The sequence below is a fragment of the Panthera tigris genome, chromosome A3, assembly GCF_018350195.1.
Source record: "Panthera tigris isolate Pti1 chromosome A3, P.tigris_Pti1_mat1.1, whole genome shotgun sequence".
NCBI lineage: Eukaryota > Metazoa > Chordata > Mammalia > Carnivora > Felidae > Panthera > Panthera tigris.
In genome coordinates, this window is record NC_056662.1 from 104,616,266 (window position 1) to 104,633,584 (window position 17,319).

Consider the following 17,319-nt stretch of genomic DNA (forward strand, 5'->3'; position numbering starts at 1 on the left):
CTGTGCCCCTGGCTGAACCCCCATCGCCCCCACCCCCACCCCACACTCCCACTAAAGGGGAGAAGGAGTAGAGGAGGGGGGGGATGTCCCCCCATCCTCTCCAACCCCCACAGCCTGGAAGCCACGCGGGGAAAGACCATCCTATCAGGGGGTTCGACGGCCCTTACCCAATGCGGGTGTCCTGGAGGGGGGCGTCTGAGGATTCACACCCCCAAGTACAGGCCTGGCCCTAGAAAACTGAGCGGGGGTGGGAGCGAGGGGCAGGGTGGGCGCCGGCCCCCAGCCGGCCACAGTCGAGGGAGGGGCGGGTGGCGGGGGTGGGAAACCCCGGCCCCTTCGGCGGGCCCCGGCGCCCCCCGCCCCCTGCGCCCTCGGCCGGGTCGCCCGCGGCTCCCAGCGGTTAGGGTGAACTCGCCCCGATCCCCCACTCCCGAGCCCGCCCCCAGACGGGCCGGGTCGGGCCGAGCTTTCCTACCTCCGACCCGGTACATGTTGGCCGCCATGTCCGCCCGCCCGCCCGCGGAGCCCGAGCCGAGCCCCGCCCGCCGCCGCCGCCGCAGCCGCCGCCGCCGCCGCCGCCTCAGCCTCGGCCGCCGCCGCCGCCGCCGCCGCCGCCTCGCCACGGGGGGGAGGGGAGGGAGGGACCGAGGGGAGGGGGAAGTGAAGGGGAGGGGACGCCACGGGGTGGGGGCAGGTTACCGCCCCCAGCGACGGGCTTGCAAGGCCGAGTGGGCCGGGCCGGGGGAGGTCGCTGCGGGGCCAGCAAGGACTTGGGGCGGGCGGTAGCTTGGGGGCCCTTGCTGGAAGTGGAGTACCCTAGGGCAAGGGTCGTGGCCGAAGCAGAGGCCTGTACTCGCAAAGGCGGACCTGGGGCTGTTAGAGGATTGGGGCGGGGGCAGGGGCTCAGGCTCTCCCGAGCCGGTACCGCCTCAGCCAGTGTACCCTGTCACCTGGCCACCTCCAGACAGGTCTTCCTCCCTGCTCTGTCCCTGGGAGACCCCTGTATGCGAGACCTCTAGCACGTGGGCGCCAGCCTCAGGGCAAACACTTGGGTACAACTAAGTGCACGCCGCAGAGCACCTTCCTCGTGGTGACATTAATGCAGTGGTCCTGGGTCATGCACACCTTGGGGCCAGGAGGACTCCAGGTGCTTCCAGCATCCTCAGGGAAAGCCCCAGCTGGGGACAAGTGTAGAAAAAACTGACGCCCTCCCAAGTTTACCCCAACTGCATTGGTAGGTCTATCAGCGTTCACCCCAAAACCGAGTTGAATAGAACCCACTCCCCCCCCCCCCGCCACGTGGAAGCCTCACCTCTAGACAGGCCCTACACACTGCGCTGCCCTGCCAGGCAAAGAGGCCCTTAGAGAAGGGAGTGGGGGGGTTCTTTTTGCCCATAGGGGAACAGGACCCTACCTTTCACCACCAACCACAAAGGAGGAGATAGTTTTAGTCACCTTGCCACTGATGCACTGTTAACTAGTTATGTGTCTAAAGCTTTTAAATCATTATTATTTTCCCATGCTAATTCTCTAGGCAATCCCTGTGTTCTCAGCCTTAATTCCCTCACAGGAAACTAACAAAAAACAAATAGAGTTGAATCTTAGCTGGGGCAATCCCCCCAAATGAACGCAAACAACTTTCTTTAAAAAGCCAATCCATTCCAAACTGCTCTCAGGCATTGTCATATAATCAGCATAAAGATGATCCCTCCCCTTCCTGTGCTGTTTGGAGTTTCTGGTGATTTACAGCTACATGTTGGTGACTCTGGGTGTGGGGTCTGTGCAGGGATGGGAAGTGTCCTAAGAAAAGATTGTGTTTTGTTTGTATGGTGATGGCATTTGTGATGGTCCGTTATCACAAATTACTAAGGTGAAAAAAATAATTTCCTACATAGCTGAGGCAAAGTAAAAAATAAAAATAAAGCACCTTTGCCTGAGTCACCTTGATTATGTGTGACCCAAGTTTCTTCAGATATAAAATGGGAACATTAATTCCATTTCACAGGTGAGTTGAGGATCAGTTGTGATGATATATGAAAATGCTTTATAAATCTTTCAGCATAGAGCACTATGTAAATAACAGGTGTCTGTTGCTTTTTATTAACTCCATAATGTTTCAGATTCCCAAGGGTTTTATACCATGGGTACAATGTGAGCCTGTGTCAGCTCTTCTGACCCAGAGAAAAAAGCAGAAGTGTTCTGTTATGCACACTGAATAGTTGTCGTTTATCATAATCCTTTTACTGGACATCCCACGGAAAACATATTGTGACATATCTGACATCACTGTCTCCATTTCTGTGCTGACACATAAATAGGTTGAATAATTCACCTGGAGTCATCCAGTAAACTGGTAGCAGTATTGAGATTATAATTCAGCCCTTTCCTCTGGCCTACAATTCTCTAAACCAGAAGCCTTTTTCCAAGTGAAAAGGCCACCTGAAAACCATAAACTACGAAGGAACAGATCACAAGCTTTAAAGCCTTTGACCATTCCATCATTTTTAAATAAATGAGCACTTTTCCCCCCTTCAAAATATTTCTGTATTTCTGTTAGTTCCGTACTGCTCTCTCATTTCCCCAACTTTGTGCACCTTAGCAAGTATTTGTGGTGACTGTACTAACCATACTTAATGGGCAAAAGGTGCCAAGAAAACTTCCTCCATCCATACCCACCTCCTGTCCTTAGGAACAGTCTTATCCAGAAGTCCCCCACTGAAAGGTTTCAGAGACTTGGGGGGAGGAGCAGGAAGTACGATGGTGCCAGAACCCAGGGCCTTTTCCTTCCTCTAGATTTTGTATGTTCAACCTCTTCCACCTCCAGCTCCTGGGCCGGTGTCTTCTACATAGTACATGCTCCATATCTGAAAGCATAAATACCAATGATGGGCTCAGTATAGTTAGAGAACTAGGTACTGATTGGAATGCGAGGATTTTGTCTATGAAACTTACATGCCTCCTAATATCAAAGAGGTACTGCCATAATGGAGTTTCGCAAATGTTTGGAGATTAAAAGAAACCCTCAAAGCAGAGAAAGGGTGGAAAAGCCTTTACCTTCAAAGGAAGCAAAGGTACCTCTACCTCCGGAGGCTGTGTGGTTCAGATCACCACAAACTTGTCATCAACCAGCCCAAACTTCACTCCTAGTTTGGCTATTTAGCTGTAAGACCTTGAGCAAGATACTTATCCTCACCGAGCCTCAAGTTCTTCAAAATACGATTAGGGATTGATACTTATAGCAAAGTCTTGTGCTTAAAACAATACATAAAGTGTTTGGCACATGTTAAGAGTTACCTATATATTAGGTCCTTTCTCTCTATGCCAGCCACCCTCACCACTAAGGAAGAGGTGTCTCTCAGACCTTGCCAGAAATCCCCTGGCAAATCCAACCTTCCGTGGGAAAAATTTCCTGGCATGCATGGCTATTGTGATTAAAGAATCATTGTAAGCAGGGGGGGGGGGGGGGGGGGGGGGGGGGGTCGGGGGGGTGCTAGGTGGCTCAGATAGTAAGCATCTGACTCTTGATTTTGGTTCAGGTCATGATCTCATGGTGAGCAGGGAGCCTGCTTGAGATTCTCTCTCTCTCTCTCTCTCTCTCTCTCTCTCTCTCTCTCTCCTCTCTCTCTCTCTCTCTCAAAATAAATAAATAAATAAACATTGAAAAAAAAAGAGAGAGAATCATGGTAAGAAATTGTCTAAAGGCCCATTGTGTTCCTGTGTCAGTTTCTAGCATCCCACCACTTAGCTGAAGAGAAATGGATGCTCAAGAAAGCAGTAAATGGGGACACCTGGGTGACTCAGTCAGTTGCGTGTCCGACTCTTGATTTCAACTCAGGTCATGATCCCAGGGTCGTGGGATCAAGCCTCAGGACAGGCTCCAAGCTGAATACGGAGCCTGCTTAAGATTCTCTTTTTCTCTTTTTCTCTCCCTCGGCCCCTGTGCCCCTTTCATAAGAAAGGAGGGAAGGAAGAAGTAAATGAGACAGAGTTGATTTTTGTCTCAATCTGAGGATAGAGTTTTCATACAGGTTCTACAGAGCTGGCCAGAGACTAGAAGCTTCGTGATATTGAATTCAGGAAAGGAACTTGGGTAGGAGGGGGGTGTCTAGAATCTAATTAATCTGAAATTAGATGCCAGGTTTTGGATAAAGGATTATATCTTATTGTTTGTGTTTTCTATGATTTGTTTCTCTCTCTGTCTTTTTTTCTTTTCTTTCACTAACTTGTTTTGTTATTTAGTAAAATTCTTTTGGAAAAAGGCCAGCCTGTCTCAGCTATTCTAAGGAGGTCCTAGGTTTTAAAGGCACATGTGCTGTATCCTAGGAGAAAGCTAAGCATATAACAGCAAGAATCAAAGCAGGGAGCCCCCGAGGGAAAGGAAATGAGAGTCAGGAGTTTTGTAGCTTCTAGAGTCAAGGAGCATCGCCTTCCATCCATCCCTGTGCTGAAAACATGAAGCTCAGGGCTAATCTCAGAAGGTCTTGGTTTTTGGAAATGTGCATTTTAGGAGTCCATGGTTTTCTCATGCCCTCCAAGGGGATCTGGCTCAGCCATTGGGTTGCATCCACAGGAGGTTCCTACTCTAGAGACAGCATTGCTTCCAGGTAGCAGAAAAGGGACCAGAAATCACAATGGGGACAAGCATGAGCCCCCGGAAGGTTGAACTAATTGATCTTAAAGCTTCCCTTTTTTAGCTGGCAAAATGCTATAAATTTGGACAGGGAGATGGCTGGGCAGTACAGGGTGTGGAGTCAGGAAAACGAATTATAAGGGGCAATGGGAATGTCTAAGGGATTTAACAGGGAGTGTTTATAGGAATGACACAGGCTGCAGTAAAGAGGATTAGACAAGATGGAAGGGTCTAGGCAGGAGATCAGTTGGTAGGTTGGTGAGGAAACATGGTGAGATTGGTAGGTTGGTGAGAAGGGATGATGGCTTGACCTAGGGTAGAGGCAGGGGGATGGGAGAAAAGTAGAGGGATTTGAGAAAGATTCAGGAGGTAGGGGTTATGGGATCTGATGACTTTGGAGAGGTAGAGTATGAGTAACTGGGTGGGAAGAGGTATGATGCAGTGGGTTTAAAACGCTAGAGTAGGGGGGCACCTGGCTGACTCAGTAGGAAGAGCATGCAACTCTTGATCTCAGGGTCGTGAGTTCAAGCCTTGCATTGGGTATAGAGATTACTGAAAAATAAATGAACTTTAAACTTTTCTAAAAGGTTTATTTTTAAGAGAGAGAGAGAGAAAGAGGGAGGGCACGAGTGGGGGAGGGGCAGAGAGAGACAGACAGACAGACAAAGGATCGGAAGTGGGCTCTGTGCTGACAGCAGCAAGCCGGATGTGGGGTTCCAACTCATGAACCATGAGATCATGACCCGAGCCAAAGTCAGATGCTCAACTGACTGAGCCACCCAGGCGCCCCTAAATAAATAAACTGTTAAAATTTAATTAATTAATTAAAAAAAATACTGTAGGGTAGGCAATTTGGGGGAGGAGGGATAGTTGACAGGTTTAATGTTAAGCAAATTGTGTTGTTTTCCTTTTGGAAACATCCAGGTAGATGCTTCGTCTTTAGGAAAGAGGTGGACAAATAGGCCTAGAGCTTAAAAGAGAGATCTGCAGTGAAAATAGCCTCTTCTGTGTCACCATCTACACAGAGCCTGCCTGTCTTGTCTAAGGAGTAAACCAAACCCTGGCCCCAGGGGAAGAAGCAGGTTCCCTGAGTCCTTCAGCTTGGGAAAAAAACAGGTTTAGCAGGTCCGGGTTCAGGAGATCAGAGTCCAGGTCCAAATGTGCAAACAGGCAGGGCATGGGCAGACAGCCACACAAGTCGCTGACCAAGACAGACAGTGAAGATGTAGGGGAATGCCCAGGGCTGACCATCTCACAAGGGTCAGTGAGCAAAATTCTCAGACTGAGATAGAGAGTTCTGCTCCCAGCTCTGGAAAAGCAGCCAGGGTTGGGGAGAAGGAAGGAGGAAAGCCAGAAAGAAGAGGAGAAGGGAAGGGATCCAGTCTGAAAAAGCAAACCTGACTACTCTCTACCTTACCTTCTTGCCTCTAAGATCCTATGGTGTGGGTTGAATGGTAGTCTCCCAAAAGATATGGCTTGTGAATGGGATCTTATTTAGATAAAGGGTATTTTCAGATGAAATTAAGTTAAGGATCTGGAGATGAAATCATCCTGGATTAGAATGGGCCCTAAATCCAATCACAAGTGTTCTTATGGGAGACAGGAGACACAAAGTGAAGAGGAGAAGTCCATGTGAAGGTGGAGGCAGCGACTGGAGTTACTCAATCGTAAGCCAAGGAATACCAAAGCCTGCCAGCAACCACCAGATATTGGAGAAGAAGTATGGAATGAATTCTCCCGCAGAGCCCTCAGAAGGAATCAACCCAGGGTGTCTGGGTGGCTCAGTCAGTTAAGTGTCCGACTCTTGATTTTGACTCTTGACTTCTACTCAGGTCATGATCTCATGGTTTTTGAGTTCAAGCCCTGCATTGGGTTCTGCACGGACAGCAAGGAGCCTGCTTGGGATTCTCTCGCCCTCCCTCTCTCTGCCCCTCCTCTGCTCATTCTCTCTGTCTCTCTCTCTTGCTCTCAAAACAAAATAAACTTTTTTTTTTTTTTTTTTTTTTTTTTAAAGAAGGAATCAACCCCGCTGACATGTTGATTCCTGGGTTCTGGCTACCAGAACTGTGGTGAAAATATGTTTCTGTTGTTTGAAGACACCCAGTTTGTGGTAATTTGTACAGCAGATCTAGAAAACTAATACAGATGCTATCCACAACTCAATTTTAAGTAAATATAGATTCATCCAGAAAACACTGAACACTATATGCAGAGACAAAGGGATGCAGAAGAAAAGAGGGACACAGAAAGAAAGGGATCCAATACCACTTCATCTAAGTCCTATTCAAACCAAAGATGGCAAAAATTTTGTACCAAATTATATAGGACGACACTTAATCATGTAGGCTGTTGTTCCCTCTTACCCCAGTACTATAATAGCTTTTTTAAAAAAATGTTTCTTTATTCTTTTTTGAGAGAGAGTAAGAGCACAAGCAGGGGAGGGGCCGAGAGAGAGGGGGACACAGAATCCAAAGCAGGCTCCAGGCTCTGAGCTGTCAGCACAAAGCCTGGCGTGGGACTCGAACCCACAAACCGTGAGATCATGACCTGAGCCAAAGTCGGATGCTCAAGTGACTGAGCCCCCCAGGCGCCCCTGTTATAGCTTTTCATTGCCATTTACCTATTCTTTCAGATGAACTGTGTCTTCGTGGTAAGATCAGTGAATCCCATAGGTATAGGCCACTTACTGCATTTTTTTATCTTAAAAAATGTTTCTTGGTTGTTAGTGATGCTGGGCGTGATAACATGGTCTGAAATAAAGCCTTTTGAAAGTTTAAAAAAAAAACAAATCAGAAAGATCACTTGAGCTGCAGTGCAGAGGATAGACTGTGGGGAATGGAAACAGGGAGACTAGTTAGAAGGCTAACATAGTTCAAGGAGGAAGAAGGTGACAAACGTTTGGAATAGAATTGTAGCTGTCATGGCCCAAGGAGTTGTTTTTTTTGTTTTGTTTTGTTTTGTTTTTTGTGGGAGATACATTTTTAAGGCAGAGCCAACAGTTCTTGCTGAAGGATTGGATGTAGGAGATGAGAGGACAAAATCATAGATGTTAGTACTTCCAAATGCTTATAGATATCTGTTCAGAGGTGTTAAACAGACAAGCAGATGTGGGCTCTGGAGCTCAGCACAGAGACACAGGCTAAAAATGCAAATCTGTTTAGGCAGTCCATGAGGCTGGGGACTGGTCAGTTCAGCTGAGAGAGAGTGTAGATGGGGGAGGCAGGCAGAAGCCTACACCCTGGGGCAAGCCAGCATTTTGCCAGCAGGTTCTGTACCCCAGCTGCACCAGAGGAACTACTTATCATACCGGTCCCACCCCCCAGAGATCCCGATTTAATTAGTGCAGAGTGGACCCTGATTTTCAGCTAAAAGAAAAAAAAAATTCTCAGGTTATTCTGAAATACAGTCAAGACTGAGACAGACTCATGTAGTGATCAGGAAGAGGAGAGGCACAGAGGAGGACTGAGGGAGCAGTGAGGTAGGCGGGAGAAAAGCCAGAGGAGTACGGGTCCCAGAAACCAAGTGAATAAGGGAGGGGCTCAGCTGTGACAAATCAGAGCAACAGATCATCGACCCCTGGATTTGACAAGGTGCTGGTCATCAGAGACCAACTCCTCTGTTACCATCTTTCCTTTGGTGGCTCCTGACTCTCCAGATACCTAGGCAGCTCAAAATGGATTAGTAGAGTTTGGCCCTAGAGATTCTACAGAGTGGATGACTCCAAGGACAGAGAGTAGGGCTTCTGAACTCCCCAGACTGAGGGATGAAGACTGGAGTTTGCTCTTTTCATCAGCTCCTTTTATGTTTATCTGTGGTTTATAGCGGCTGCCCTTTCTGAAAGAGACTGAGGGGGAAAAAATATATTAAAAAAAAAAATAAAAGAGACTGAGGGAAGTTTATTTGCACTCTTGATTTCAGAAAGCACAGACTATGTGGAAGGGCTCAAAGCTATACTTTGAACTCCTGGATAAATAAATCGTTGTTTATGTTTCCTTTTATCTCTGCGAAGTTTTGGAGGAAAAAAGCACAAGTATTACAGAGCTGTCCCAAGGAGCTTCTTTTACAAAGCCAAAGCCAGGACCATATCATTAATGGCAACTAACACAGTGCTCCCCATCTAATTGCATAGATCAGAGCACTGAGGGGTTAGCTCCAAAAAGAGGGCACCTGGAGGCATTTTAATCTTTTTGAGGTTTTGCCAAAGGACACCCAGGACTTGTCCAGCCAAATCCCATCATTGGTTCCTTTCTGTACGAGGAGAAAAAGTGTGCATCTCCTGAAGTCCTAACTTTCCCCCCAGGCTCCTGGTATCATGGGGTGAAATTTAGACTGTGTTCTTGGAATAGAAGGCAGAACCCATGTTACAAGCCAGAATTCTGGAGGTGAAAGGAGGATGGAAGGTTCCAGTATTTCATGGAGTCTCCTTAATACCTCTGCCCTTGAACCCAACTGCCTCCTTTTATTTGGTATCCTGATTCTCTGCTCTATATTCACACAGGATTTAGGTTGGACCTGTTCTAAGTGGCCCTGACGTCTCTCCAACAGGTTGAAGCAACCTTGAAGGTGGAGTCCAAACACTCTGTGGCATCGGTGTTCCTGCCTCTTCCTGCTTCTCTCACTCTCCCCACCAGTGAGACCCCTGCACCCCCTCATGGCCTCTCAGATCTGCCCTGCAATGGGGAAGCACAATGACTCCATCCAGGAGTAGCTTCGAGGAGAAGCCTTTAGGCTCAAGACGGACTTCTCTGTTCTGGTCCAGCTTCTCCCAAAGCGACTGCAGCAGAGGGCAGGCCCTGAGACTTGAGGGATGGCATGACTCCCAGCCAGTGGCATGTTCCTGGGATCAGATGCATTATTTATGATGCTGGTGTCAGCATGGCTCCCAGGCACCAGGGGAAATGGAAAAGGCACTTGGGCCTGGGCTGATTAAACTAAATATTTAAACAGGAATCAGGAATTGAGGCAAAATTCATTTTTCTTCAGTAAGGCAGAGAGCGCCACAAATGACTTCAAGGCTGGGGACTTAGTAAACACCATGCTGATCATCAGGGAAGACTGGAGGCCTCTGGTCCTCCACAGTCAGCTCCCTGTTCCCTCTCTGGGGCAGATCTCAAGGGTTTGCAGGGGACTTGGGAGTCAGAGTAGGGGAGGAGAGATGAAGGAATCGGGGAATGGTTTGAGACATTGTGGGAATGAGATTAGAAACACCAGGACAAAAGTCAGACTGAGTTCGTGCCTCCAGCTGCTGCTTCTTTCTCCAGAGACTTCCATTTCCTTGTCTCCCAAGATCTGTTCCATTGCATTTGCCCACATTATCACATTTATCTTTTGATTAGTCCGAAGGAGGGTGGTAGGGTGTCAGGCAATCATGGACCAACACTCTTCTCTTAATTCTTCTTCTTTTAAAAAATTTTTTTTAATGTTTATTTATTCTTTTTTTTTTTTTTCTTTTTTTTTTTTTTTTTTTTTTTAATTTTTTTTTAACGTTTATTTTTGAGACAGAGAGAGACAGAGCATGAACAGGGGAGGTGCAGAGAGAGAGGGAGACACAGAATCTGAAACAGGCTCCAGGCTCTGAGCTGTCAGCACAGACCCTGACGCGGGGCTTGAACTCACGGACCGTGAGATCATGACCTGAGCCGAAGTCAGACTCTTAACCGACCAAGCCACCCAGGTGCCCCTAATGTTTATTTATTCTTGAGAGAGAGAGAGAGAGAGACAGAGCATGAGTTGGGGGGGGGGGGGGCAGAGAGAGAGAGGGAGACACAGAATCCGAAGCAGGCTCCAGGCTCTGAGCTGTTAGCGCAGAGCCCGACATGGGGCTCGAACTCACAGACTAGGAGATCATGACCTGAGCCAAAGTCAGACACTTAACCGACTGAGCCACCCAGGCGCCCCTTCTCTTAATTCTTCTCATCTCACCAGAGACAGGTCCCAGTCAGGAAGCCAACCTCCATCCATTTGCACACTAACATACTGGAGACTGTGCACAGACAGCCCACATGGGGTCTGGACCCTCCATTCACAACATCCAGAAACCTCTAGATTTGAGCAAAGATGAGATTTGAAAAGGAAATTTCCTGGTGGGAAGAAGCCCTTGTCATTTGGTTTGGTTCTTCCCGCTGTGTTTTTTCCCTCCCTGTAGGGTCCATCACTTGTATTTCCACACGAGTCACCATCCCTGGCCCCCAGGGATGTGATTTTCTCAGTCCCAGCATGAACATGCTCCCTTCGCCTGTCCTCTTATTACAGCTGAGACAGGTTGGCATTTTCAAAATTAACTTTTGTAAGAACTTAGGAAAGAAAGGGAAATAATTGCAGAAAATACAAATGAGTAAGTTCAATTCAATTCAACGTTTATTGAGAGTCTTGTGCTTAGCCAATATGCTGTATTCTGAGTTACCTTGATGGTTAAAATAGTGTTCTGGTCCTCAAGGAGTTCACTGCCCAATAGAAGAGGTAGTCATGAATATATGGTGAGGTATAATCTAATAAGATAAGGGCCATGTTAGCCCAGAATTGGGAGCAATTAATATGGTCTGCTGTAGGGGTAGGGCTTCCAGAGAAGGCTTTAAGAGAAGGTAATATTTGGGGTACCTGGGTGGCTCAGTCTGGTAAGCATCCGACTTCAGCTCAGGTTATGATCTAGCGGTTCATAGGTTTGAGCCCCTTGTCGGGCTCTGTGCTGACAGCTCTCGTAGCCTGGAGCCTGTTTTGGATTCTGTCTCCCACTATCTCTCTCTGCCCCTCCCCCACTAGTGCTCTGTCTCCTCCCCTACCCCCAATTAAAATGAGGATTTTGCCTGGTAAAGAGTCAGAAAGGACATTCCAGTCAAAGGAAGCAGCATATAGAAAGTACACACAATGAGGGGCGCCTGGGTGGCTCAGCGGGTTAAGCGTTCGACTTTGGCTTAGGTCATGATCTGTGCTGACAGCTCAAAGCCTGGAGCCTGCTTCCAATTCTGTGTCTCCCTGTCTCTCTGCCCCTCCCCTGTTCACACTCTGTCTTTCAATAATAAATAAAAACGTTAAAAAAAAAATTTAAAGAAAGTACACACATGGCATATAAGAACCAACTGCAAAGTTGGTTCAAGGCCAGATCGCTAAAGAGCTTGACTTGATCATATGGTGCCTATAGGCACTGGGGAGCTAACATGATTATGTTTGTGTTTAAGTAAGAAGTACAGTAGTGGCTAAAATTTAATAAACTGGCATTTTGATTTATGCCACAGTCTCCTGTGAGTTAAGCATAAATATATTAAGTTTCTAGACCTGCAGAACTGACAATTGAGCGTGGGCTAAAGTATCATCACCCCATGAAACAGCCAGGCTCCCCAGAAGACTTACTTTTTCTTTAAAGTTTATTTATTTATTTTGAGAGAGAGAGAGCACAAGTGAGGGAAGAGGCAGAAAGAGAGAGAGAGAGAGAGAGAGAGAGAGAGAGAGAGAGAGAATCTCAAGAAGGCTCCACACTCAGCACAGAGTCTGAATGTGGGGCTCGTACTCACCAACCATAGGATCATGACCTGAGCAGAAATCAAGAGTCAGATGCTTAACCAACTGAGCCATCCAGGCGCCCCATCAGAAACATTTTTTAATTAAGAGAAAATAAAAAAAAAAACAATGACATAGACACAAAATGATAGAGTAGAACTTTCTGAAGTCAAGTTTATCAGTCCAGAAATTATCACTTCTCTTGGGTGTTAGGACTGCACCCCTTTCCCTTGCACACCTCCAGGTGCCAATCAGCTGCTTGGCACAGAGGTGGGGGAAGACACTGAGGCAGAGGGGAAAGACAGAAAGCCTCCCCACCCTTCTAGTGCACCCCAGATGTCTGTTCCTCTCTGAGATATAGCCTTATTCCACCCCTGAGTTCATGACACAGTCCTCTCCTTAATAATACATTTTTTTTCCCTTAAACTAACTTTGTTAGCTTATATAAACCCAAAAAAAACCCACCAAAAAACAACAAAAAAAAAAAAAAAAAACGAAAAAAAAACACAAAACTTAAGTAATATAGCTAAGAAGATATCAGATCACAAATGCCTGTGGACTCCAGGCTGAGATGAAACTTTTGTGTGGAGACCACAGGGAGCCTCTGAAAGGTCTTAAGCAAGGATGTGACAAGCATCTTAGAAATAACTCTCCAGAGCAGCAAGGAGGACAAATCCGAGAAGGGCAAGATTAATGCAAGGAAGATAGGGAAGCTGAAGGGACTCCATCTTTAGAAAGGCTCTGTCTCTGTTGCTTTTCTGCTAGCCCCCATTTACTCACGTTCTATATTTCACCTTGCATCTGAATAAACCAAAGAAGCTATGTTCCCGCTCCAAGGGGGAGACAAGAAAGTTGATCATTCTCTGAGTTTCATCCTAGGCCCCCAAAGACCTGACAACGTCTAAAAAGAACTGGATCCCCAACACGTTCCAGGACATTAGCTTCGAACAAACTCCAGTCGACACTGGCATCAATACCCCCTACCTTTGGTAATTTATGAAATAACACCAATTATTCGTTTGACAGCCATTTTTGATTGGACTCTGCCCTGGATTCCTGAAGGAACACATACCGTGGACCCCTTTCCAATATAAACCCCTTAACCCCAAGTGACGATGAGACTCCCTCTCCTCTCCTCTCCTCTCCTTTCCTTTCGGAGTCTCTCAGACACTCTGTCTGCTATGCTCTATTACTCACCCTCTTCAATAAACTTTGCTTTTACTTCTTCCTGGCTCAGGTTTGATTTCTATCCTGTGCTAAACCAAAGACCCTTTTGGCTGGTCCTGTGGGGGGCCCCTCTGGATCTCTGGACCTGGCCTGCCTAAGCTCAGTTATAGAAAGCATTTTTAATAGTCCAGTTTTTGCAGAAAGCTTTTTTTTTTTTTTAACTTTTTTTTACATTTATTTATTTTTGAGAAACAGAGTGAAACAAAGCGTGAGCAGGGGAGGGGCAGAGAGAGACAGAGACACAGAATCCGAAGCAGGCTCCAGGCTCTGAGCAAGCGGTCAGCACAGAGCCTGATGCGGGGCTCGAACCCACAGACTGTGAGATCATGACCTGAGCCGAAGTTGGCCACTCAACCGACTGAGCCACCCAGGCGCCCCATGCAGGAAGCTTTTTAAAAAAAGATTTTATTGTATTTTATTTTGAGGGGAGGGAAGGGCAGAGAGAGAGGGAGAGAGAATCCCAAGCAAGTTCCACGCCCAGTGCAGAGTCCAATACCGGGCTTGATTTCATGACTGTGAGATCATGACCTGAGCCCACATCATGCCCTGAGCCAAAATCAAGAGTCGGATGCCAAACGGACTGAGCCACCCAGGTGCCCCAGGGTTTTATCTTTAAGTAATCTGAACACCCAATGTGGGGCTGAACTCACAAACCCAAGAACAAGAGTCCCATGCTCTACTGAGCCAGCCAGGCGTCCCACAGAAAGCTTTTTCAGTAGTCCAAGTAAGAGATGGTTTTAAGACCGCCTTCTTCATATTCTGTTCTTAACTTGTGGATTGACTTAGATTCACTTGCATTCTGAATTATTCATTAATTACCCAAGAGAGAGAAGTAAGGAATAACTGAATCCCTACAATGGCTACAAGATTCTACCCCTCTGATTTATACCTCTATCCTTTCTTCTCTACTGTGGTCTTTTGCCTATCAGCTCCCTGGAGCTCAGCCACACTGGTCTCCTGGTTATTCCCTAGCTATACCAGACACTCACCAGTCTCAGGGCCTTTGTAATTCTGCTTAGCCCCAAAACTCCCTCCCTCACCTGCTAACATCTTAACTCAAACACTGCTTTCTTATTACCACCTTCTCAGCCATACTATTTAAAATTGTAACTTCTACCCAACTCCCCAGCACTCCATATTGCTTCCTCCTGCTTTATTGTTATCTGACATACCACATATTTCACTTATTATCTGTTCCTTCCACTAAAAATGTCATCCCTTTGAGGATAGGTATGTTTCTCTGTCCGTTTTATCCACAGATATCTCCTCAAGGCCCAAAATAGCACCTGGCAGGCAGAAGATAATCTAGAAATACTTACTGATTTAATGAGTGAACCGAACTTGAAGCTGTATTGGAGAAAGTCCTTCCCATCCACTATGTTAACAAAGTATTGTGTGCATAAAAAAAGTAATCTTCAGTATTTCTGTAACTTAGATTCCTTAGCACAATTTCAAGGCTAGTCTTTTAAAATCTGTCCCTGGAAAAGGGCTAGTATCCAAAATCTATAAAGAGCTCACCAAACTCCACACCGGAAAAACAAATAACCCAGTGAAGAAATGGGCAGAAAACATGAATAGACACTTCTCTAAAGAAGACATCCGGATGGCCAACAGGCACATGAAAAGATGCTCAACGTCGCTCCTCATCAGGGAAATACAAATCAAAACCACACTCAGATATCACCTCACGCCAGTCGGAGTGGCCAAAATGAACAAATCAGGAGACTATAGATACTGGTGAGGATGTGGAGAAACGGGAACCCTCTTGCACTGTTGGTGGGAATGCAAATTGGTGCAGCCACTCTGGAAAGCAGTGTGGAGGTTCCTCAGAAAATTAAAAATAGACCTACCCTATGACCCAGCAATAGCACTGCTAGGAATTTACCCAAGGGATACAGTACTGATGCATAGGGGCACTTGTACCCCAATGTTTATAGCAGCACTCTCAACAATAGCCAAATTATGGAAACAGCCTAAATGTCCATCAACTGATGAATGGATAAAGAAATTGTGGTTTATATACACAATAGAGTACTACGTGGCAATGAGAAAGAATGAAATATGGCCCTTTGTAGCCACGTGGATGGAACTGGAGAGTGTTATGCTAAGTGAAATATGCCATACAATGAGGGACAGATACCATATGTTTTCACTCTTATGTGGATCCTGAGAAACCTGGCGGAAACCCATGGGGGAGGGGAAGGAAAAAAAAAAAAAAGAGGTTAGAGTGGGAGAGAGCCAAAGCATAAGAGACTCTTAAAAACTGAGAACAAACTGAGGGTTGATGGGGGGGGGGGGGAGGGAGTGGAGTGTGAGTGGTGGGTATTGAGGAGGGCACCTTTTGGGATGAGCAGTGGGTGTTGTATGGAAACCAATTTGACAATAAATTTCATATATTGAAAATAAATAAATAAAAATAAATTAAATCAATCAATCAATCAATCAATCAATCATAAAATCTGTCCCTGGGGTGCCTCGCCGGCTCAGCCAGTAGAGCACATGACTCTTGATCTTGAGTCTGTGAGTTCAAGTCCCACACTGGGTGTAGAGATTACTTAAAAATTAGGTCTTTTTTATTTTTTAAAAATGTTTTATTTCTTTTCGAGAGAGACAGCGTGAGCAGAAGAGGGGCAGAGAAGGGGGAACAGAAGATCTAAAGTGGGCTTTGTGCTGACAGCAGCAAGCCCACGTGGGGCTCAAACTCACACACCCCTGAGCTGAAGTCGGACGCACAACCACCTGAGCCACCAGGTGCCCACCAAATTAAATCTTTTTTGAAAAAAAAAGTCTTTAAAAATAAATATGTTAATTAATTTAAAAACCTGTCCCCGATTTTCCCTTCCCAATCTCCTGTCCCATGCCTTCTTCACATACCCGACCCACCAGCACCTTGAGCAGGGCACGGACTTGACTCAGCCTTGACTTCCCACATCTACATTCTCAGAACCTGGCCTTCCCTCCCTCCTGCTCCACTGGACTAAACTCTCAGTTTATACAAAAACTCCTCTCCAGGGCACAAACCCCTCACCGAACTATTGTAACACCACAGTTGTTTGGGCCTGTCCCTCCACCGTTTCAAAGGGCTCCAAACCTGGCTGATCAACAGGACCTCGGGGCAATTTGTTTTCTCGTTGGTTTTCTTTTTTTTACTAGACTCCCAGACCCCACCCTAGACCTATAACATCTCTTTTTGGAAAAAAGATGATCAAAATCTGGTTGCCAGGTTAGACTGCAGGCAGTGGCCACCCCTAGACTCGATTATACACATTTTGCTACAAAAACCCATAGAGGTCCAGGGAAGTGCAGGGTCTTGCTTCAGGTTTCACAAAGCCAAGTAGGAGAGAGGAAGACATCCTAATTCAGGGCCCAGGACTGCCAGCATCCCACACAGACTTCTCACCCAGTGTGGGACCAGGCCACACCCTCCACTAATCTCCTGGCTGCCTTTGTTTGAGTGGAGTCACTTCATTAGCATGTAACAATGGAGACATCCAAGGTGCCCTCCTGTTTTCCATTTACGATTTAAGTGCCGGCAATCACCAGGCGTCTCCATTGTCATTGCTATTAGCTGGACTTAATGGTCTTTTCTTAAAACTATAAGGTCCTCCCTATCTCCCTCCCTCCCCCCATCAGGTTATTTGCAGAAAAATTCTGGAATCCACCAATCACCTTTTCAGGAATGGCTCAGGGAAGCTTCATGTAAGTAGTACCATTATCATTGTGATTAGCGTGATCCTGAGCCCTTCCTTCATTTCTTGGAATTTTTCTTGGGAGGCAGATTCAGGATACTCTGCTTAAAAGAATTTCAATAAATAGAATTTTGGGTTGGAAGTCTTCCCAACTGCCGTGAGACTGTAAAAACAGGGGTCTCAGGTCAGAAGTCCTGGTCTGGAATCTCAACTCCACCCCTCACTGACTTGGGGGGCTGAAACCTCCGGGCTTCTATTTTCACATCCATAAGCTATTTG

At 46.5% G+C, this 17,319-nt stretch overlaps 1 protein-coding gene across 5 annotated transcripts in view; it reads right to left on the minus strand.

Moving 5' to 3' along the window:
• MTA3 (metastasis associated 1 family member 3) overlaps positions 1–17,319 on the minus strand; it is a 225,305-nt gene that overhangs the window by 181,056 nt on the left and 26,930 nt on the right. For 4 of the 5 annotated variants that reach the window (XR_006215907.1, XM_042982071.1, XM_042982070.1 and 1 more), the window contains exon 1: positions 476–552. The exons of the other annotated variant lie outside the window; for it this stretch is intronic. Coding sequence is in view for 3 of the 4 variants with exons in the window: in XM_042982071.1 (XP_042838005.1) it covers positions 476–503 (28 nt within the window). In the remaining variant the exon portion in view is untranslated. Of the gene's footprint in view, positions 1–475; positions 553–17,319 lie in introns of those variants that run through there. 5 annotated transcript variants of the gene reach the window in all.